This window comes from Eptatretus burgeri, chromosome 11 (genome assembly GCF_056783735.1).
Source record: "Eptatretus burgeri isolate ZD-2024b chromosome 11, Ebu_testis_v1, whole genome shotgun sequence".
Lineage (NCBI taxonomy): Eukaryota > Metazoa > Chordata > Myxini > Myxiniformes > Myxinidae > Eptatretus > Eptatretus burgeri.
Window position 1 is genome coordinate 9217285 of NC_140971.1, and position 25604 is coordinate 9242888.

The following is a 25604-nucleotide window of genomic DNA, read 5'->3' on the forward strand; positions in this document are numbered from 1 at the left end:
ATTCATCAGCAAGGAGAAAAAGAGGATTTTCCAGAGAGTCGGAGAGATCATTGATGAAAACAAGAAAAAGAACAGGGCCCAGAACACTGCCTTAAGGAACTCCAGCCTGGACAGGAAGAGGGGATGAAAGAACTCCATTTAGTGCTACACGTTGACTGTGACAGGAGAAGTCTGTGAGCCATGAGTGGAGATGGCCTTGGATAGCACAGTAAAAGAGTTTGGTTTGCAGGGCAGGGTGCCACACCGTGTCAAAAGCACGTGATATGTCTCGGGACATGGCTCTGATTTCATGTCTGGCATTGAGGACCTCCATCCATTGTTGGGAGAGCAGAAGCAGCATATCCAGGGCAGAGTGACCTGGTCTGAAACCAAATTGATGATCGGAAATCAAGCCATTGGAGAAGAGGAAGGGTTTAATGTCTGAAATGATGATGGATTCCATGACCTTGCTGATGATTGGGAGAAGGCTGATTGGTCTGTCGTTGCAGGGATCTGTTTTTGCACCTTTTTTATGCAGGGCTGTAATGTTTGCTGATTTCCAAGCAGATGGCAGATGACCTTGAGCAAATGAGAGGTTGAATAGAACAGAGAGAGGGTGAGCAAGAGCAGAAGAGCAGGTTTTTAGGACATGTGGGCTGATGCAACTCTGGACTGGTTGCAGAATCTTCGTCAAGGTTTGACAGCAAACTCCCCACTTTGTCAGAAGAAAAGGACACAGAGTCCATGGACAGTTTTGTGTGACTGGGTAAGGTAGGTACAGAAACCAATGGGTTTCGGACACACGATTTTGATGCAAACACCGAGTTTAGGCATTCAACCTTTTCACGTGCGGTATCAGCGGTGCGGCCATTTGAGGTGAGGGAGGGGATAGAGGGGGAGCATACACCAGAAACAGATTTGATTAGATGCCACCAGGATTTGGAGGATGGAGAGAAGTTTGAACGTTCAGAGTTGAGATTAGAAAGATGTTGTTTTCTGGCTCTCCTGAAGGTAGATACACACTTGATCCGAGCTTTATGGAAGGAACTGGGATTACACTCAGAGAACCACCTCAGCGTCATCGAGTTTGGCATGTCACTCAGGCTGACTGGCAGGGTCTCCAAGCAACCATCAAACTTCAAGACTGGTCTCCCATCGCTACTTTCTCCAATATCAACTCATCCTGGAAATTCTTTCAAAGAAACTTGCTCTCTCTCTCCTGCACAGATTTATCCCTTCTCGTATTCAATTGTCCTCCCTTTCCTCTCGCCCATGGTTCACTGAAGCTCTTCTGACCATGTGCTTTGAGAATAAGAACAGGAAGCTAATTTAAATTGGTGTCATGTTTATTACTACTTGTTTTATGGTTAATCCATGCTGTGGCAATTACAACATTTCAACTGCTAGTTAATCTATATCTTAATACTGAAGGGCCAATTTTGTGCTCCTCCTGGCATTCGCGTCACGTTTTTCTCGGTACTGTGACCTGGACTGAAAGAAACTTCGTACCTGTAAGAGTGCATCGTACATAGTGGCGATAGTCAACTTTCAACTCTGAAGCAGAATAAACACTTTTCGTTGAGATGGGGGCGACAAGTGAAGAGGCGGGGGCGGGGGATGAAGAGGAGGGGGCAGGGAGTGAAGAGGCGGGGGGCAAGGTAAGCAAATTTTTGGGCGGGGGTAAGCACTTGAAAGCGGGAAATGGGGGAAATGGGGCGGGGACTGGAGTGAATTAGGCGGGGTTGAGTGTGAGGGGGTGGACAGGGGGCGGGGGCCCGGGGGCAAGTGGGGCGGGGAATCAAGAGACGGGGGTCGGGGAGTGAAGAGGCGGGCCGGGGTAATTAAATTTTTGGGCGGGGGTAAGCAAATTGAAGGTGGGGGGGGGGGAATGGGGCAGGGGCGGGGGATGTGTTGGCGGGGGCAAGCACGCCCTGTCCAGTCCATGTCCCTCGAGTGTGGGTGAGCTGGTGAGGGCGGTTGAATGAATGGAATCCGTCTGTGACGGGGCTTTGGCTAGTTGATATTATTGTTGTCCACTGAGATATGGTATCATCGCACCATTTGAAAGCCTTTATCCCTGAGCATGGGTCAGCTTTTTGTGGGCTGCAATCATGGTACCCTTTCTTTTGGCAATGTTTTTTACGGCCGGATGGTTTTTTGATGCCATCCCTTTCATTGCCTTCGACCCTGCAGGGATAATTACCAGTGTACTGGTGCTCATTTAGCTGACATTCAGAAGGATGACAACCCCCCTGATGCTAACTCAGTGGCCAGCGGGGCTCAAACTCAGGACCCCAAGGATCCCAAGGATCCCAAGCCCCCACCTTAACCACTGAGTCACACCAGGCTCCACTGAGATACGGTATGCATGTGGTTAAAGAAAGGGGGATACGTGGTGTTGTGCATCGACTGGATGCTAGAGGGGGCGATGAGGAGAGAAGGAGGTCGGTGTGAGAGATCAGGTGTGCAGTGCAAAGCTTGTTACGTTCCGTTGTTCATTTGAATAATACCGTTGGAGAATATTGAATTCCTCATTCTTGGAGTATTGTACAATACAACAAAAGTAAAGTCCTGTCACCATAAGATCCAATGGGCCAGTCTGCCATACTGCTTTGACTTCCAGAACAGCCAGCATAGAACTTGACCTGTCACCACTCAGCACTGTTTACCCTCCAGGTATGGCCTTCATGTCTCTCGAGCTCCAACAGCTGCTGAGCATTCTTTCTCAGTCGTGCTTCAATTCCTTTATGCCATGGTGAGAACTCAACTTGCAAAAGAAATAGTCCTGATACTGGATCCCTGCTTTTGCATCAATATTGCACCAAGTCCTACGTTGCTGGCATTTGCACGTCCATTGAATGTGTCATGTTCAAGAGGATAACCAAGTATTGACTGAGTCATCAATGCCTTTCAACATCACGAACATTGACTGACAATCTTCAGTCCAATTCCATACGATACCCTTCTTCTTGAGTCTGTACATGGGCTCTGCATGATCAGCAAATTGGGGTACAAACTTCTGGTATCATCATATCATGCCCAGAGAACATACCAGTTCCTTCATTTTTGTGGTTGTCAGATATCTGTAGATGACTGAAACTGTCTCTGGATCTGGTTTCAGTCTCTGATGTCACAATGTGTTCTGGGTATCTCAGTTTTTTGACAACCAAACTGAGTCAAGCCAGCAACGCGAAGGTTGTGCAGAATGTCATTGAAGTCAGCGAAATACTGTTGTACACTGGAAGAGTGATACACTCTGACTATGTCATTGAGGTGGACATAACAAGTGTGGTCAACCCATAGACTCCTATAGAGAAGGACTGGAACCTCCCATGCTCGGGGTTTGTAACTTGAGTCTGAAGGATGAACTTGAGTCCGGGGCTAAAATGACTTCCAGAAGGGCTAGAAACACGATCTCGGGATCCTGAGAGGGGTTTTTGAGGACGGTGAGTTCAATAGTGTCATTTTCAACACCACCTGAGGTGATCTTCAAGGTCAAAATGTCATTTTTCAAGGTCAAATTACTGAATTTTGGTAATTTTTGCCCGTTTTTGTGTCTACCTCGTACACGGTGAGAGATGGCTGATTGTAATAAGATGCAAGTGTGCAGAGCTGTCAAACTTTGCTATTTATTGTCATATATCGTATTACATAAACATTATATGCATGTCACAACACTATGCCGATTACAACTATGTCTATGTCTTTCACGAGTTGGAGAGCTTTTCTTTCCTCCTGAGGCATCCCAAAGCTTTTCTTTGTCACTTACATTGAGGACATGAGCTTTCAATAGAATGTTAGCTAAAGTAGTACATGCAGCATTACGACGAGCTAAAGGTGCATCTACAGAGGATAACAGCTCAGCAAAATGAAATCGGCAACGCATTTTAGTCTTGTCATACAAATTATAGCACAAAAAAGACGGTTGACATAGTCAACACACTCAATCCACCTCTATTCAAATTATCTAGAAACTCAGATGACACCTCGTTACCATCTTCATCATCAATGATCTCTTCCATACTAGTGCTATCGCCATATTTATGAACAAGGTGGCCGGCCAAATAAACTACTTTATTCCTAAGGGCATCGTCAGACCCCAAGAGATCCTTGAGTGTCTTGAGGAGTAATCTCGTCAATAAGTTCACTTCGCTCATCTGGATTTATGGAAGTTGTACAGTTCTTGTCGCAATCAATCACACGAGAACTAGATTCGGGCATAATGTCATGCTTAATGAGCGTTTGCAAATTTACAATTTTAGCTGCAGCATATCATGTCAACTACGTCAATGTAGAAGTTTCCACCGCTTCTTTGCCTGGCTTGGCCGAAAAACTTTTCCAAGGCTTCATCTGCAAATATAGCAGGAGGAACGTAGTCAAAGTCTTTCTCTGCCAGAAACAATTTGGCAGCATCCACATTATTACGTGTGGATACAGTGAAGGCTTCAGCAGTTTGCTGAGTTAGCTTCAGCTTACGACCACCACCTCCTTGCCATGCGCAGGTAGATATAATTTGGCAGGCCTGCTCCAGCCTAGTGAAACTTGTACAGTCTGCTGTCCAAGGCTGTCTGGATTTATCACGCGGATGGATAGCTGAGAAACGGTCTTTCACGTTCATCATCTTGAACCACTCACTCATTATCTGGGTGAGGATGATTGTGCCTTCGCTGATGCCCAGTGAATCCTTGAAGGTCTTTAAAGCAGCGACAGTCTTGTCATTGAACACTTGGCATACCAATGGTACGCTCTGGTGTTGAAGGGGCTTGGGGAAAACAGCGGTGTGCGTTAGCTTGGTTAAGCGAATAGGAGTAGCCTGGTCGATCTCATAAACCTTCTGAATATCACTCCAGTAAGCTTTGTACTCATTACCATCTAGGACAAATGAGAGTGTCTTGCCATCAACAGTAATCCAGTTGTTGTGAACATTTTTGAAGATGTGCACGTAGTCGTACACTAAGAACATAGATTGCAATTGAATTGACAGCACTTGGCAACTTCCTGGTCCTCCAAGTTTTGAATAAACACTGCGGTTGGTATTGCAATTGTCACATATCAACGAAATCACAGTACCGCCAGCACCAACTACAGCTGATGCAGCTTCGATAAGGAGTTCCTTCAGCTGATCGGCAGTTAGTTTTTTGCAGGGCAAAATGCGTAGAATATAGCGTGGACCACCGAAATGGCAGGCAACTTCAACAACCATAGCATGTGAAGCAAGCATTTCGTGTTCACCACCCGCTGCTGCATTTTGAGCATATCCTACAACATGCCCTCCAGAAAATCGCAATGTTTCGACCAGCTTTACCTCGTCAAACATTAAATTGACCAAATGCTGCTGTGGTTTAAGCTGGTCGAACAAGGTTTTGAGGTTGGAGTCCTGCTGACTACTAGCAAGCATCTGTTTTACCTTTTTTGTTGATGGTGGAATGATTAAGCCGGATCGATGAATCATTTTTTATGCACTGGGTGATATGTTGTGAAGCTGCATTGCGAAAATCATAGTATCAGTATCAAATCGGCGATGATCAAGAGGTTCGAACATAAGATGCAGCTGCGACAGAAGGAAGGTGAAATGAGGAAGCTCGTGTGCCTCAGTTATCCAACAGAGCTGGCTTATTACAAGCTGAAGAATTTCCTTGCTTGTGCATTCATAGATGTTTACCTGGTCAGTTATGGATCTAATCTGGGACCATTTTGAGAGCAGGCTGTTCTTCTGCAAAGGAAAAAGTCGTTTGGGCACCTCAATGCCATCTTTCTCAACTCTATTCAAGAATAGAAATCCAAAAGGTGAGTGAACTTGTTGGAAATGAAAGAACTGTTTGACAGTTTGTCCAGTAGCATCAGTTCTTGATAGGTAAAGGTTTTCCTGGTCTTTTATGATGTTAAAGCCAGGAAAATAGGAGCTGATTTTAGCACAGAAGTGGTCGAAATCTTGGATATTGTCTGCAGCCTCATCAGCTGCCTGCATCTTCTAAGCTCTTGATTCTGACGTAGAAGATGATGTTGGGCGTGGGGCTGAGGTCCCTGCTTCAAAGCTGATTCGCTGATTCAAAGCTTCAAAGCTGATTTCCTGGAGGTGCACTCCAGGAAATATTGATGGGGGTTCTTTGGGTCGTTTGCCACCCCTAACTGACACCCAATCACAATTGAAATGTATCTCACAAATATATATCTCCTTTAAGCACCTCAATATTTCTTACTCATTTGGCATTGCCAACATCCATCTCTCCCTCTCCTCAGGATCTTTTGGGAAGGATATGACCTTTACATAAGGCGTCCCATCATAGTTTCCTCTACAACCAAAGCAGCTGCAACGACGTGGCATATTGTCACCAAAGCAGGAAACAACACAAAGATCCTGTGACATCACCAGCTGGACAGTTTCTGAAAGAGAAACAAACAAAACGTACATTAGTTAACGATGATAGAAATCAGCAAGTAGGTGCAGTAGGTGCACAATGTCATGTTTTGTCATAGACTTAACAAAAGCTTTCCTCAATGAGTTTGACACAAAAACGGGCAAAAAATACCAAAATTCAGTAATTTGACCTTGAAATATGACCTTTTGACCTTGGAGATGACCTCAGGTGGTGTTGAAAATGACACTATTGAACTTGCCATCCTCAAAAACCCCTATATGGATCCCGAGATCGTGTCTCGAGCCCTTCCAGAAGTCATTTTAGCCCCGGACTCAAGTTAATCCTTCAGACTCGAGTTACAAATCCCGAGATCGTGAGGTTCCAGTCCTTCTCTATGGGAGTCTATGGGCCAACCAGATCTCCAAGCACCTGATTTATCAACTTTTGGAAACTTGCTGGACCATTCACAACTTCATATGCAAGGATATTCCTCACAGATGAAGGCCATCTTCTTAACATCTTCAGGAGCAACACCCATCTGCCAAAAACCACGACATCGGTCAATAGAGGAGACTATATTATCTCCATGTAGGGATCCTAGTATAGCATCCACAGTCGGCACGGGAAAGGCATCTACTTTTGTGACAGCATTCAGTTTTCTAGTCAACACACATCCGATACCTCCCCTTTGGTTTTTCTTACCACAACAGGCAATGCCCATGGTGATGTTGAAGGCCCAATCTTTCTGCTTTATAAGAGCTGATTTAGTTTGTCGTGCAGTGTTTGTTTGTATTCTGGTCCCATGCGGGATGGATGTGAACGAACAGGGACAGCATCTCCCACCTCAATTAACTGTTGGGCAACATCCGTTTGGACAAGATCTTTGGTGAAAACTTCAGAAACTCATTGATGATCTCATTTAGCTCTTCCTGTTCATCTGGGGTCAGGGTAATCTCACCGGAGAAGGCTCAATCTCGTGGGGAGTTCTTCTGCCTGTTGAAGAATCTGCCTCCAAAACACAGATTCCAGTTTATAGCTTACCTGAGATTCAAACATCATCTCAGTGGAGTGTGCATGTACCTCCAGACTTAACATGTCACCCCAAGTCTATAATGTGCCCAACTGTGACTGCGGACGTCCTCCTGCAGTTGGGTTACTTTTTATTGGAGGATGGTGGCAGGATTTGCACTCCGGCCACTGTAACACCCTACATCCCGCAAAACATTCTAAAAGCATTTTTTTAAATCTGAAAACCCACTCCGTGGGAGTACCCCTATGCAGCTTCCCTTCGAAGGGCAGCTCACCGGATGATGGAATTGGGGCAAAGCCTTTGGGACCCCCAATCTTTGATGAAAGGAGGGAAACCACGGGGTAACATTCCCGGGTCAGATTGCTGGAGGTGTCGTCTACCAGACGGTGGTCTCCTTGGGTTAACCTGAGGCGATCCCTTTGGGTGGGTGCCTGGAATGTCCTTTCCCTAAGAGGGGATGATCACCTCTCTCTGTTATCATATGAGCTCAAGCATTTGGACATCGGGATTGCAGCTCTCTCTGAGGTTCGGAGACCGGATTGCGCGAGATCATTTAATGACTACTGCCTCTCCTCGGGCGATGCCTCCATCTCTGCTGAACGTATAGTTGAGGATATTGCTGCCCAAATGAAGGCTGACATACCCTTATCTTTCAAGTCTATCTCTCTTACCAATTCTTGGTTCAATAATTCTTGCTCTGTGGCCATTCGTGCAAGGGATGCCACATATCGGACATGGAAAAACTCTTCTTCCTCCGACTTGCATTCAGCTTTCATATCTGCCAGAAATCATTGTAAACATGTTATTCATGAAGTGAAGAATTCCTTTATTTAAAAGAAATGTGACAACCTCTCATCTTCTTCCACTAATCGATCTTTCTGGTCCTTAGCTAAAAGTATCTCCAACAACTTTTGTCGCTCTACCTTTCCTTCACCTTCCCGTTCCGATCATACTGTCACTGTCTCTCCGACAGTGACAGTATCATCGTATATCATCGTGACAGTATCATCCGGCAGTGAAAGATAAAGCAACTCCTTTTGGTTCTCTTTACTCCTCTAACTCCACACTGGATGACTCTTACATTCCATCTCCCTCTGATCCTCCCCTCACCAATCCTATGGCCCTCCCTATAATGTCTTTTCATGTTGTCAAAAAAATACCTCTCTCTCTCTCTCTCTCTCTCTCTCTCTCTCTCTCTCTCTCTCTCTCTCTCTCTCTCTCTCTCTCTGTCTCTCTCTCTCTCTCTCTCTGACAGACAGGCAGACAGACAGTCTGTCTGTCTGTCTCTCTGTCTCTCTGTCACTCTGTCTCTCCCTCTGTCTCCATAAGCAAGGCCTCCAGGCAAGATGGCATTTCTCCCTGTGACTTGAAGGAATGTGCTTCAGAACTTGCACCCGTGCTGCTCGTTTGTTTCGTTTTTGTTTAAAAATCCAAACTTTTCCTCTGACTTGGAAACTTGCCTTCGTACAGCTTATTCTAAAGAAAGGTGATCATTCAAACCCTTCTAACTACGGCCCCCATTGCTCTGACTTGTACTGTTTCCAAAGTCTTTGAATGTCTTCTCAACCCCCATTTTCTCAAGCATCTTGAATCTCTCAGTCTTCTATCTGACCAACAACATGGCTTTCGCAAGGCAAGATCTACAGGTGATATCCTTTCTTACATTACGAAGGTCTGGGCCTCTTCTTTGAGAGACTTTGGGGAATCTTTTGTTGTCGGCCTTGATATCTCAAAAGCCTTTGACAGAGTTCGGCATCAGGGTCTGATAGCCAAGCTTCCCTCTTTCAACTTTCCTCCTTCACTCTGCTCTCTCATATCGATCTTTCTCTCCGACCACTCTTTCTCCGTAATCGGTGATGGTTCAACATCTCCCCCCTTCCCTCTCAACAGCGGTGTACCTCAAGGGTCCGTTCTGTCCCTGACACTTCCTTCTTTTTACCAATGACCTTCTTTCTTCCACAAATAACCAAATGCACTCATATGCTGATGACTCAACATTACATTCCTCCATGTCTTTCCCATCTATGAGCCTGATGTGGCTTAGTGGTTAAGGCAGTGGCTTAGGATCCTCGGGGGTCCTGAGTTCAAGCCCGCTGGCCGCTGAGTTCGCATCAAGGGGATTGACTCAGCCTGTCATCCTTCCGAAGGTCGGCGAAATGAGCACCAGTATACTGGTAATTATCCCTGCCGGGTCAAAGGCGACTAAAGGGTTGGTGTCAGGAAGGGCATCTGGCCGTAAAAACATTGCCACAAGAAAGGGTACCATGATTGGAGCCTGCAAAAAGCTGACCCCTGCTCAGGGAAAAAGGCTTTCAAATGGTGTGATAATGATGTCTTCCCTCCCTCGATCGACATCTCGTTACATCACAGCCACCTCCTTAAATTTGGATTTGGACAAGATCTCCCAGTGGGGCAAATGTAATCAAGTTAAATTTAATGCTTCAAAAACTCAATTTCTTCCCATCTCTCGATCGAAAACCCCTCTCAACTCTCCAATCTTTTTGAAAGCTCTTCAATTACACCATGTGATACAATAAACCTTCCAGGTATCACTCGAACATCAAGTTTATCTTGGAATCCACACATTAAGCAAATAGCTAAGTCTGCCTCGAAGAAATTATGAGTCCTGTTCAGATGTCGAAGATTCTTCTCCTCTGAACAGTTGCTCCAACTATACAAAGGATTGATTCGTCCTTGTATGGAGTACTGCTCTCACATCTGGGGAGGTTCCAGCTCCACATACTCACTGGACAAAATGGAATCCAAAGTTTTTCGACTTGTCAACTCGACCAACGTGACCTCAAGACTCGACCCGCTCAAATTACGCCGCATAGTAGGCTCTCTTTCTCTTTTCTACAGATATTACTTCAGTTTCTGCTCACAAGAACTTGCTGTTTGTGTAACTCCACCATTAGTGAGACCAAGGAACACTCGACAAGCCACTACATCACATGATTATTGTGTGGCTATTGGCAATTCAAGGGTGGGCCGGGATGATGTTTGTTTCTTCCCCTCCACTGCCAAACTCTGGAACTCTTTATCGTCTCACATCTTCCCAAACGCTTATGATCTTCCTCTTTTCAAAAAGCAGATTTTTTTTCCTTCTCAAAAACTCTTAGACGCATCTCTCTTTTCTTACTTTTCTATTCATGCTGTTCTTTTATTGAAGGCCTGACCTCCATGAGGACGATTCATTCCGTGCCTGTGGCCTTCAACATAAAAAAAGAAAAAAAAAAGGTGGTTCGTCCTTCTATTGGTCTGGTCGCTCTGATGGACACCATGCCCAAGGAGTTGCTGCAGCTGTGTCCAATAAGCTGATTCAGTGATAATTGAGGTTACACCGGTCAACAAGCATATTATGAAACTTAAGGATTCATCACTCCTTGGGTGTCATTTCCCTGGTCTCTGCTTGTGCTCCGACTGAGGTGAGTGATCTCACCGTGAAGGGCGCATTCTATGCCCCGCTCGAGTCTGTGGTTGATCAGTGATCAGTGCCCCAAGCGAGATACACTTCTAGTCTTGAAGGATTTCAATGCATCGATCTGGAACTGATAGGGATGATTATGAGACATGTGTTAGTCCTCATGGTTCTGGATCTGTGAACCTTTGCAAGAAGTCATTGGACTTGGGTGGCTGGTCCATGTTTCAGCGCCCACAAGCTCATTGCTGGACTTGGTATTCCAACTCTGGCAGTGTGGCAAAGGAGATTGACCATGTGCTCGTTGATGGTCACTGGAGGATGATCTAGAACTGCAGGGTCGACCGGAGTGTTCAGTTCCTCAATACTGACCACCAGCTTGTTGTAGCAAATCTTAACTTGCAGCTAAAATTCAGGAGAATGGTACCATCCCAGACGAGGCAAGATGTTGGCAAGCTCAAGGATTAGAGGGTAGCTGAGGAGTTTGCTAACAGGCTGAGTGGAGATTTGGGGGGTCTGTGTGCTTTGGGAGATCCTGAAAAGTTGTGGAGTGCCTTCAAGACTACCGTCCTTGATGTTGCCGGTAGATGTCATGGAACTCACCAGAGGGTGATGAAGAATTTGTCTCTCAAGGGACACTGGATACCATTGACCAGAGTCGCAGGGCCAGGCTGAATGACAGAGCTGAGCAGTTCAGGGAGCTGAGGCGTAAAACTGTACGTGCACTGAGGGTGGACAAGGAGGCCTATGTGCGAGGAATCTGTGAGGGGGTAGAGCATCACCTGTGGTCAAGTGATTCTCGTCCTGCTTACAGGGGAATTTGCACATTGCGTTCATCCAAGCCCATCCCTCAGTGTACTGCAGTGAGAGCAGAGGGTGGTAGGCTCTTGATAGAGGAGTCCGAAGTGAAGGCCCGCTGGGCCGGTTACTTGGATCGGCTGTACCAGGCTGATCCACCAGATGTCGAGTTGGATGTCAGGGGTGTTGCAATCCCTATTGCTGACCCTCCAATCAACTGTGGTCCACCTTTGTTTGTGGAAACACAGGCTGCGGTGAACCGGTTGAAATGGGGTAAGCTCCTGGGATCTGTGGCATCCATGCTGAACTTCTCAAGGCTGGTGGAAATGCTGCACTCGTGTCGTGTTTCATGCAGTTCTGTGCTATGCCTGGAACACAGGCATCATCCCAACTGACTGGAAAAGGGGCCTTGTTGTCCCTCTCTGGAAAGGGAAGGGTGATTGCCAAGTTGCAACAACCACCAAGGTGTGACGGTGCTCTCAGTGCCGTGATTCACATTTTGCGCACACATATAACTCTCACACAACACACATCTACACTCACACAAAATACATCGACACTCACATAACACACATCTACACTCACACAAAATACATCTACACTCATATAACATACATCTTCACTCACATAATACACATCTACACTCACATAACACACATCTACACTCGCATAACATACATCTACACTCACATAACATAAATTTCCACTCACACAACATACATCTTCACTCACATAATACACATCCACACTCACATAACACACATCTACACTCATATAACATACATCTTCACTCACATAATACACATCCACACTCACATAACACACATCTACACTCGCATAACATACATTTCCACTCCATATAACTCTCACACAACACACATCTACACTCACACAAAATACATCGACACTCACATAACACACATCTACACTCACACAAAATACATCTGCACTCGTATAACACACATCTACACTCACACAAAATACATCTACACTCACACAACATACATCTTCACTCACATAATACACATCCACACTCACATAACACACATCTACACTCATATAACATACATCTTCACTCACATAATACACATCCACACTCACATAACACACATCTACACTCGCATTACATACATTTCCACTCCATATAACTCTCACACAACACACATCTACACTCACACAAAATACATCGACACTCACATGACACACATCTACACTCACACAAAATACATCGACACTCATATAACATACATCTTCACTCACATAATACACATCTACACTCACATAACACACATCTACACTCACATAACATACATTTCGACTCACACAACATACATCTTCACTCGCATAATACACATCCACACTCACATAACACACATCTACACTCGCATAACATACATTTCCACTCCATATAACTCTCACACAACACACATCTACACTCACATAACATACATCTACACTCACATAACACACATCTACACTCACATGACACACATCTCCACTCACATAACACACATCTACACTCACATAACACACATCTACACTCACATAACACACATCTACACTCACATAACATACATCTACGCTCACATAATACACATCTACACTCACATAACACACATCTACACTCGCATAACATACATCTACACTCACATAACATACATCTTCACTCACATAATACACATCCACACTCACATAACACACATCTACACTCGCATAACATACATTTCCACTCCATATAACTCTCACACAACACACATCTACACTCACATAACACACATTTTCACTCACATAATATACATTTCCACTCCATATAACTCTCACACAACACACATCTACACTCACATTACATACATCCACACTCACATAACACACATTTTCACTCACATAACATACATCCACACTCACATAATACACATCTACACTCACATAATACACATCTACACTCACACAACACACATCTACACTCACATAACATACATCTACACTCACATAACACACATCTACACTCACATATCATACATCTCCACGCACATAACACACATCTACACTCACATAACACACATCTACACTCACATAACACACATCTACACTAGAAAACACACATCTTCACTCACATAACATACATTTCCACTCCATATAACTTTCACACAACACGCATCTACACTGACATAACACACATCTTCTCTCACATAACATACATCTACACTCACATAACACACATCTCCACTCACATAACATACATCTTCACTCACATAACTTACATCTTCCCTCACATAACATACATCTCCACTCACGTAACATACATCTCCACTCACGTAACATACATCTGCACTGACATAACATACATCTCCACTCACATAACATACATCTTCACTCGCATATCATACATCTACACTCTTATAACATACATCTACACTCACATAACATACATCTTCACTCACATAACAAACATCTACACTCACATAACGCACATCTACACTCACATAACACACCTCTACACTCTCATAACATACATCTACACTCACATAACATACATCTCCACTCACATAACACACATCTTTACTCACATAACATACATCTCCACTCACATAACATACATCTACACTCACATAACATACATCTCCACTCACATAACATACATCTTCACTCACATAACTTACATCTTCCCTCACGTAACATACATCTCCACTCACATAACATGCATCTCCACTCACGTAACATACATCTTCACTCACATAACATACATCTCCACTCACATATCACACATCGACACTCACATAACATACATCTCCACTCCATATAACTCTCACACAACACACATCTACACTCACATAACATACATCTCCACTCACATAACACACATCTTCTCTCACACAACACACATCTACACTCACATAACACACATCTACACTCACATAACACACATCTTCACTCACATAACATACATTTCCACTCCATATAACTTTCACACAACACGCATCTACACTGACATAACATACATCTCCACTCACATCACACACATCTTCACTCAAAATAACATAAATCTACACTCACATAACATACATCTACACTAGAAAACACACATCTACACTCACATAACATACATTTCCACTCCATATAACTTTCACACAACACACATCTCCACTCACATAACACACATCTCCACTCACATAACACACATCTTCTCTCACATAACACACATCTCCACTCACACAACACACATCTCCACTCACATAACACACATCTTCTCTCACATAACATACATCTACACTCACATAACATACATCTCCACTCACATAACATACATCTTCACTCACATTACTTACATCTTCCCTCACATAACATACATCTCCACTCACGTAACATACATCTCCACTCACGTAACATACATCTGCACTGACATAACATACATCTCCACTCACATAACATACATCTTCACTTATAACATACATCTACACTCACATAACATACATCTACACTCACATAACATGCATCTACACTCACATAACACACATCTACACTCGCATAACATACATCTACACTCGCATAACATACATCTACACTCACATAACACACCTCTACACTCGCATAACATACATCTACACTCACATAACACACCTCTACACTCACATAACACACATCTACACTCACACAACACACATCTACACTCACATAACACACCTCTACACTCGCATAACACACATCTACACTCACATAACACACATCTACACTCACATAACACACATCTACACTCACATAACACACATCTACACTCACATAACACACCTCTACACTCGCATAACATACATCTACACTCACATAACATACATCTACACTCACATAACACACATCTTTACTCACATAACATACATCTCCACTCACATAACATACATCTACACTCACATAACATACATCTCCACTCACATAACATACATCTTCACTCACATAACTTACATCTTCCCTCACATAACATACATCTCCACTCACATAACATACATCTCCACTCACGTAACATACATCTTCACTCACATAACATACATCTCCACTCACATATCACACATCGACACTCACATAACATACATCTCCACTCCATATAACTCTCACACAACACACATGTACACTCACATAACATACATCTCCACTCCATATAACTCTCACACAACACACATCTACACTCACATAACATACATCTCCACTCCATATAACTCTCACACAACACACATCTACACTCACATAACATACATCTCCACTCCATATAACTCTCACACAACACACATCTACACTCACATAACATACATCTACACTCCATATAACTCTCACACAACACACATCTACACTCACATAACATACATCTACACTCCATATAACTCTCACACAACACACATCTACACTGACATAACATACTGTTACGAATTTGGAATTCAATTGCACACAACATACAGGTTCCCTTCGTCAGCTGTGTCGTTAAGTGCATGTTCCCTTGATAGCTCACCTTTCATTGTTTAAATGTTCAGAGATCGATTAGATGCGCAGCGGATCGATTTAATAGTTAGGGAACGAAACAATGGAGACGTCCCTCCCTCTCTTCTGCAAAGAGCAAGAAGAACCCTGCCATCCCGTGACGTCAACAACTCCCTCCCACCCGTGGTTGAGAGGGGGGTGGATCACGAGGGCATGAGTCACGCCAGGTGCGGGGGAGGGGGTGGGAAGGATAAAGAGGAGATCCTTTCTTTGTTCGTGGTGGGAGTCCCGTGGCAGAGTTCGTGGAAGTCCCGTGGCAGAGTTCGTGAAGAGTCCCGTTCTGAGTCCCGTGTGCAGAGTTCGTGTGCTGAGTCCCGTGGGAGTCCCATGTGCAGAGTTCGTGTGCTGAGTCCCGTGGAAGGAGTAAGCTTTTTTGCTTCAGAGAGAGCAGTTGTTCAGTAGGCCATCGGGTCCTGCTTGGCTTGCTTGGCTTGAGGCCTTCGGAAGCTTTTTGCTTCGGCTGGCTCAGTGAGCTTTGGCTGCTGCTTTATTTTGGAAGGAACTTGAGCCGGTTGTCGGCTCGAGCTGCGAGTGGAGGCTTCTTCCTCTTCTTCCTCTTCTTCTTCTTCTTCTTCTTCTTCTTCTTCTTGGTTCGTGGAGCTTTTTGTTCTCCATTTTGTTTCCCGGCTTGGTGCGACGCATCGGCCTCTTCTTGGAGTTGGATCCTCGGGGAAGCGACGCATCGACAGGAAGGATCGGCGCCTCATCTTACCGGCATGTGTTGAGAAGCGTGGGAGGATTTGCGGGAGCTCGGGAAGGAACGCGGCTCACGACGATTTAGATCCAGCTCGCTCTCGCTGGAGCCCGGGACCGGACAAGTTGAAGACCACACGAGGTGGAGAGGTTCGAGTTAGGCTCTGAGTTTCAGCTCACCTGTCCTCCGAGCTGGAGCTCGTGATCAAAGGCCTCAGCCACCATTTCTTGTGTGTGTGTGTGTGTGTGTGTGTGTGTGTGTGTGTGTGTGTGTGTGTGTGTGTGTGTGTGTGAGTGTGTGTGTGTGTGTGTGTGTGTGTGTGTGTCCGTGGGCCCGTCGAATAAGTTGGAACTGCTGTTAAGTGTAAATGACTGTACATAATAAGTCGAGGGTTGTAGTTCTTTTGCCGTGCTTTTGTTGTTTATTTAATTGCATACGTGTTTCATTATAATAAATGTCTTTGTGTGAATGTAAACCTGCTCATTGCGTCCATTCCCTCATTGACTGAACATTTCGTGTGTTGGGAGTTAGAAAGCTGTTGGTTTGCTGTAATAGGGGGACATTTGGACCGACGGTTCTCGGCGATTTCGCCGCTCGGAATCGCGCACGGATAAGCTCGCCTCGGCGGTTTGTTCCGTATGAGTTCCGTCGAGGGTGGAGTACCCCGGGAGTTGGATCACGTGGGTATTTAGGTAAATTTAAGATTGGCAATCTGCCCTACCCCACGTGATCTGCCGATTGGCGTATTTCTGTTCTTGTACAAGGACCCGTCGCTCGGAGTTATCCGGGCGGCGATTTGTATTCCGGGCGATCGGTCGGTCCGACTCTACTTGCGGCTCCGTTCAGAGCGGTCGGTTGGCGGCCGACCTCCCGGCCCGTAACAATACATTTCCACTCCATATAACTCTCACACAACACACATCTACACATCTACACTCACATAATACACATCCACACTCACATAGCATACATCTCCACTCACATAACATACATCTTCACTCACATAACACACATCCACACTCACATAACACACATCTACACTCACATAACATACATGTCCACTCAATGTAACACACTTCTCCACTCCACGTTACACACATCTCCACTCCGTGTAACACTCATGCAACAATTGTCCTCACTCGTGGCCAGTGTGGTTAGTAACAGGTATCTTGTTGCACGGCATCAAAGTTAACGATTAAACATTATCATCGTCATCATTGTAGTTTACCCCACACGTGTTCAATCAGCAACTAATTCGTGTTTCCATCACGTGATGATACAGAGTTACTATCTGTTTCATTCTTTGTCTGCAGAAGCCATTTCTGTGCTGATTCGAACCCTCAACAACAAGGCTTATAAAGGGTACGTCCCACTGGAGAACATCTTGTACTCAAAAAATGGACTCACGGAAACACTGACCCTGATATCAGCCGCCTGGACCACACGGAGCAAGGTGAGTCTGATTTACCTGTACCACACGCAACACAGAGGAAGGAGAATGTGATTTACCTGTACAACAGGTAAACAGGTAAATCATATTATGATGAAGAACGATGAGTCTAATTTACCTGTACCACATGGAGCAGTGTGAGTTTGATTTACCTGTACCACGTGGAGCAGTGTGAGTTTGATTTACCTGTACCATGTGGAGCAGTGTGAGTTTGATTCACCTGTACCACACACCCATTCAAGGTTGAGGAAGTTATTTTATAAAATCCTATCAACAGTCTCGAGACGAATATAAAATGAAAGAAAGATAAATGTCTGAAGATTTTACAAAATTATTTAATTATCTTTTCTTTTTATTGTTTTCCTGTTTGTTTGTATTTCCTTGTTGTTGTTGTTCGTCTTTCGGCTGCTCCCGTTAGGGGTCGCCACAGCGGATCATCCGTTATGATCCGCATACTGATTTGGCATAGGTTTTACGCCGGATGCCCTTCCTGACGCAACCCTGGTCGCCTCTTACGACACAGGGATAAGGATTGGGTTTTGCCATGATTCCGGGCTGCCCTACACCCTCTCATAGCGCGGCCCAGCGCAGAACACCCATCCTCAAGCAATCCTCCAACCCAAGCCTCCGAGTAGCCAGATTACAGGCGCACGCCACTACGCCCGGTTGTTTGTTTGTATTTCCTGTTTTGTATAAACTTTCCCTTCTTCTAAAGTCTAACATGTCCCTGATTGATCGATTAGTGTAAATTTTAACTTTATATAAATTCATTTATTGACACTGAATGATTAAAGAGAAGGATTAACGTTGTGGCTCATTCTCTGTATCAGATTCTCGAAGCATCAGCGATTCCCATCGACGAAGCCTTAAAGAACGTTGAGACCGAGGTAAAGATCATGTGTCAATGATTCAATACAGAGTATAAACTTTACCCCATAAAACACACCCTAACCCCACTCACCTCGAACACCACATTGTATAATACTGTTGTGGATCTCCGCCCGCCGGCGTGCGAGCGACCACGTTTAGCCAATGGCGGCCGCTTCGCCCACCGAACGGACAATCCAGTCGCGGCTTTCCGGATCAACGCCGAAAACCAGCCACGGGTGTGTTTTGAGCACACCACAGCCTAGTCAATATTCTACCCGCGCTACAGGGTCAATCGCCGAATTGTCAATATACCTAATTAATCGCGTGGGAAGACCACCGAGAAACTGTACCTCAACGGGGCCGCTTGGAAACGAGCCGCTTAAGCAGCTCACTTCGTTTTGGGATAACCGAGCGGGGTATTATCGCGCAGCCACATTGGACCTGATCACTTTATCGGCTATTTAAAAGACAACTATATTCCGAACGCAGAACGGCAGTTCAATTAAGGGAAGAGGACGCAACGAACGGGTTAACATTTGAACAAGCACATTTATTTACAAAGCGGCACATATGCAGTCATGCAGTCATACTGGTATGCAAGGCCGAACACGCACGCAAGTATACAACCAACAAAAGCAATGCAAAAGAGCTACTACCGTCTATCTATTATGTACACACTTAACAGTTCTACTTACGGACATGGCGCCACAACATTCACGCAAAGAAACAAAGGAAAAACCCCAGGACAGACGAGGGGTAGAATGGACCTCTTTGGGTCTTTATAAACACGGAGCCGTGTAGACCGCAAAGGTCTGGATGGTAATAGAGACCGGGCTGGCTACCTTGTCCCTCGTGGTGTCTCGCTAGGGCGACCCTCGACGTCCCCTCTCCAACGACCCACGGTAAGGCACGGTACGGCAGGCTACGCGCCTTGGCCCCGCTGTACTCCTCTCTCTCCAGCTCCCTACCGCGGCTCCACACACTGCCCACAACTCTGACACAACACTCTCTCCTATCCTCTACACACCTCACAACCTCCAGCAGAGCCGACCTTACGTTCAGCATGCCCTTTTATCTTCACGGCGCCCTCCCCCCTCTTCTAGCACGCGCGCGAAGCTTCCAGAAGCAGGGCGTTTTCCTCGCCGAATCGGGGCCTTTCTTTTATGTCTTCATAGCTTTCGTCTTTTCCGCACGTGTTTGTCATTGGGGGGAGGGGTGAGGCCGTCGTCCGTTCTCCCCGATTAATGCCAGGCGTCTCGCAACCGTGCAGAGGTGGAAATGCGGTGGTGGTGTGGTTGGCGTTATGGTGGCATGGCTGGCGTTTTACGGTGGTCTTGCTGGTGGTGTGGCTGGCATTTGTGGTGGTCGTGAGGGTGGTGTGGTTGGGCGGTGGTGGTTAAGGTGGTTGGTGTGAAGGCGGCTGTTCGTTGTCTGTGGGGATGTTGGCGGTTGTGGTGATCGTGGTTGTTGTGGTTGGTGGCGCTTTGTGGTGGTAGTAATGGCGGTTGGTCCAAAATAATGATAGCAAAAGAAAAACGGCTAACTCAAAGATCACAGCTCTGCACACGAAAAATTGCCCGTTAAACATTGGTGGAGAAATCTATCTGAACACAGACTTATCGACATAACTGATCTCAGGACCTACTGTATATGGTGCTCTGCGAATTTCCACAGCCGTAACAATACATAATAATAATAAACCCCACATATACCCACCCTTACCCCCACTCACCTCCACTCACCTATTACCCCATTACACCCACCCTTACCCACAATCACCTCTCACCCCATTATGCCCACCCTTACCCACATTCACCTCTCACCCCATTACACCCAACCTTACCCACAATCACCTCTCACCCCATTACATCCACCCTTACCCACAATCACATATTACCCCATTACACACACCCTTACCCACATTCACCTCTTACCCCATTACATCCACCCTTACCCACAATCACCTCTTACTCCATAAAACCGACCATAACCCCCACTCACCTCTTACCCAAATATACCCACCCTTACCTGCATTCACCTCTTACCCTATTATATCCATCCTAAGCCCCCTCACCTCTTTCATCCTTCACCTCCTCCTGACTCCATTCTCCCCCTTTACCTCACTTGGTCCCTCGGTTGTATAATTGAAATATAAAAATAATGTGATGAACATAGTAATAATGTTGTTGTGGGTCTGGCAGTTAAGGTTAATCCCCCAGCAAAAACTGTGGTGGATGGCGGTTAACACCAGCTAGCCTGGATAGCCGAGCGGTTCTCCTTAGGAGGTGGACACGTTGGTCCTCTGAGATTACAACGCTTGTGTGAGGGGCAGGGCACGGCACTGGCCGAGCAACGGAGGCTCAGATGGCTGCACAGGGGGATTTATACTCGAACCCCACGACAAATACATGGACACAGCAATTTAAGATAAACACAGGGATTTAAGGATCATATAAATATTTACAAGGGTAATTCAAAAGTGTAATAATAACATGAAGTAAATTTAACCGAAGTTGAGCACCTCTACACACGGACTCCAATACAGACAAGGGGAAACAAAAGAAAAGCATTGCTCCCTTTATTCTGGCACTTAGCTTGGTCAATAGATGGTCTTTATGGAACTTGGAATTGAGGCGCTTCGTCCTGCACGTGTCGACGAACCCAAAACTGGTGCCAAGCCACTCTCTTGCAGCTGGAAATGTACATCAGGCAATTTGTGAGGCGATATTCAACACCAAGGCTCAGAGACCGCCTTGCAGCCTCCTTGTCAAACGTCCTCACCGACGCCACGGTTTTGCAGAATGGCGCCGTCTCTTCGGTGATACACACGAGGTTTTGAGGTCAGTCTCTCACAACCCAACCAAGAGCCAATGGTCACCGTCTTGCCTTCACCATGCTAGCCAATTCACCTTGGCACAAACACGAGAATCGCACCGTCTTCTTCATGCATTGAAGGAAAGACATTTTGTCGTGCCGAGAGGAGTGCAAAGTGAGATCCTCCGTCCCAGTCATGTTCCTCTCTTGACTGCATGCGTCCCTCTCACCGAACTCGTGTGTTCGCTCCCGATCTCTCTTCGGCATCACACCAAACAACCATCCACATCCGGGGCATGGCTTGCTCTTGCTGGCACGAAACCCGGAAAGGTGGGACCTCTGCCTGCTCGGCACGCCTGGCTTGCTTGTGGTTCTGGTTGTTGTTGGTGTAAAAAATGCAACTCCTTCATGGTTGGCTTGTAAATGCAAAAACGTAGGAATAGGTCATAGGGGGCAATCACATACTGGGGGAAAATTGTCCTTAATCCCTATCTATTTAACACGCACCACCCCCCATGTGGTGACACGTAACACTTAAACTCACAGTTTCCCTACTTAATTTACCTCGAGATGTCTCCAACATGTCCACGGACCAAACAATTCTATTCAATCCTAACTTTCTTACAAAATTCATCCATTTACCCCCACAACCACAACAATATTATTTAATGTATCACACTGATCGATAATCCCATTGTTGTGATCGTCTCGTGAACCTCTTACAATGTGACGTCACCAAATAAACACGACTCATGTATCATCGACCTGAACAAGGAAACTGTTTCTATTTTTACTAAATCGATAATTATCATTCACTTTTTACAAATCATGATCCAAGGTTCGTTCATTTACAGGTAAAGGAGACTCTTGGTATTGATGGACCAAAGAAGGAACCAGGTGAGTCTGATAACGAGTCTTAATCTTCACTTACCTCATATTCTTTGTGTTTTTATCACGAATTATTCTTCACAAAATAAATATTTAATGTGAAACAACATTTTAAATTAAATTATAAACTAATTCGTTTGTTTACATTCCTGGGTTTAGGGAACAAGGTTTGAATGATTTATCATCTCATTCATCCTGATTCGATCTTTTTCTTCATCATTCATTTAACCAGTGAAACCGAAACCTTTTATTCCTCAATTTCTTACCCCACCTCCCCCTCACTTACCATCATTTACCTCCACTTCCCCCTTCCTTTACCCCCATCTCCCCCTCTTACCCCCAACCCCTTCCCTTACCCCCACTTCTCCCTACCCACCACCTTCCACCTCCCTTTATCCCCGTCTCCCCCTCTTACCCCCACCCCCTTCCCTGACCCCCACTTCCCCTACCCACCACCTTCCACCTCCCTTTATCCCCGTCTCCCTCTTACCCCCACCCCTTCCCTGACCCCCACTTCCACCTACCCACCACCTTCAACCTCCCTTTCCTTGGCCACACCTCCCAGATCCCCCAACCCCCAAACCATATGAACTCGAGTTCGGAGATATCGCTGTGAGCCGTGGACAGAGGGACGTGCAGATCTGGCCCATGGCTGGAGATGGGAAGATCTACGTGCCCTACATGGTCTCTTCTGCCTTCGGTAAAACACTTATCGAGTAAAATCAAACCACCTGTAACTTATTGTCCTCTCTGAGTTTGTTCTATCTGTCTCTTTCCCCATTTTACCATTACAAAAGAATGGACAAGAAAAGGACATTGTGTCCATTCCTGCCTGTGTTGTCTCTCCTTCAACGCGATCAAAACTCTCTTAAACACCAACATTGATTAAGACACACAAACATCATGGGACATCACATCAGGATCACCAGGACTGGGGTTGTTATGCGTAACTCTTTGAGTGAATAATGATGGTAATTTTTTTGTTTTATTCGAATATGGATCACGTTGGTTTACAGAAAGATGGGATTGATTTATGATGTAAAGTTTATGGATATTGTTTCGGTTCTGGTTTCGCTCTGACAGGAAACTGCTTGAACTCCTCCCAACCTCCGGTCCTGCAGGCCGAAGTGCTGCAGATAACTCTCTGGCCTGGCGGGTTGTGAAGCAACCATGAACGTCAATGAGACGGCCAAATCTCCCAGTGTTCCTCCGTCCTACACCGTTTACCTGTGGGTGATGTGGCCAAACTAACAGAGGCTCACGCCCTCAAAGCATGCTCGGATTACCACCGAGCAGAACATACAGCGCAGCGCTGGCTATTTAATGGAGCAAAATAGTTGAAGTGAAACTTCCCAGCTATCACTAATGCAGACTGTGTGTGACTAATAGGGAAAAGGCAACATGAGCATATTGGAAGAAAACATGTTCGGGCTTATTTATATCACGGGAATACCAGGGAGTTCGTGGGGCACAAATATTCAGTAAAGCTTTTATTGACAAGTTATAGCAAAGCACATTATGCAGGATGTTTGTGAAGGTGCGACATGTATACAATGGGGGGAATTCATATGGCATGTGTCAGAGATGTCCACAAGTCACCTGAGCCAAGTCTCATGTCAAGTGTCATGTCATAATGTCTTTCTCATTGACCTTTGCAATATGTAAGCCTTTAATACAGGAAACCCTCAAATATCATCAGGGTTAGGTTCCTGGAAAATTCTGCGGTAGTTGAAACTGCAATCTTGAAAACCAGCATCTTGCTCCACCATCAGCCGCACTGCTGATCCACACGTGAAAAGGCTGAATGCCTAAGCTCGGTGTTTGCATCGAAATCTTGCGTCTGAAACCCATCGCTTTCTGCACCCACCTCACCCAGTCGCACCCAACTGTCCCTGAACTCTGTGTCCTTTTCTCCTGACAAAGTGAAGAGTTTGCTGTCAAACCTCGACTTTGATTCTGCAACTGGTCCAGACGGCATCAGTCCATGTGTCTAAAAAACCTGCTCATCTGCTCTTGCTCACCCTCTCTCTGTTCTGTTCACCCTCTCATTTGCTCAGGGTCATCTGCCATCTGCTTGGAAATCAGCAAACATTACTGGCCTGTATAAAAAAGGTGCAAAAACAGATCCCTGCAATGACAGACCAATCAGCCTTCTCCCAATCATCAGCAAGGTTATGGAATCCATTATCACTTCAGACATTAAATCATTTTTCTTTTCCAATGGCTGAGATTTCTGATCATCAATTTGGTTTCAGAACAGGTCACTCGACCCTGGATATGCTGCTTCTGCTCTCCCAACAATGGATGGAGGTATTCAATGCCGGACATGAAATCAGAGCCATCTCCCAAGACATATCGCTTGCTTTTGACACGGTCTGACATCCTGCCCTGCTCACCAAACTCTCTTCCTATGGTATCCAAGGCCATCTCTACTCATGGATCGCAGACTTCCTTTCCTGTCCAGGCTGGAGTTCCTCAAGGTAGCGTTCTGAGCCCTGTTCTTTTTCTGGTTTTCATCAATGATCTCTCCGACTCTCTGGAAAATCCTCTATCTCTTTGGTGATGACTCTTTTGTGCCATCTGTCATCCCTTAGACCGGTAAGCCGCAGCTTCTTCACTCTCTGCAGATCAAGATAAAATCACAAACTGATCTAACACATGGAACATGTCTTTTGATCCTGACAAATCTCACACTCTCACAATATCTCTCAGAAAGGATCGTTTAGAACCCCCCCCCCCATCTACTTTCTCAACAATCCTCTGGACAAAGTCCTTTCATTCAA

General features: G+C 45.3%; 1 protein-coding gene across 6 annotated transcripts in view; it reads left to right on the top strand.

The window, feature by feature from the left end:
* LOC147016459 (uncharacterized) overlaps positions 1 to 25604 on the top strand; it is a 428934-nt gene that overhangs the window by 345205 nt on the left and 58125 nt on the right. For all 6 annotated transcript variants that reach the window (XM_085845134.1, XM_085845133.1, XM_085845135.1 and 3 more), the window contains exons 8-11: positions 18113 to 18252; positions 19080 to 19136; positions 22788 to 22830; positions 23387 to 23521. In XM_085845134.1, coding sequence (XP_085701260.1) covers positions 18113 to 18252; positions 19080 to 19136; positions 22788 to 22830; positions 23387 to 23521 — 375 coding nt within the window. The remainder of the gene's footprint in view (positions 1 to 18112; positions 18253 to 19079; positions 19137 to 22787; positions 22831 to 23386; positions 23522 to 25604) is intronic.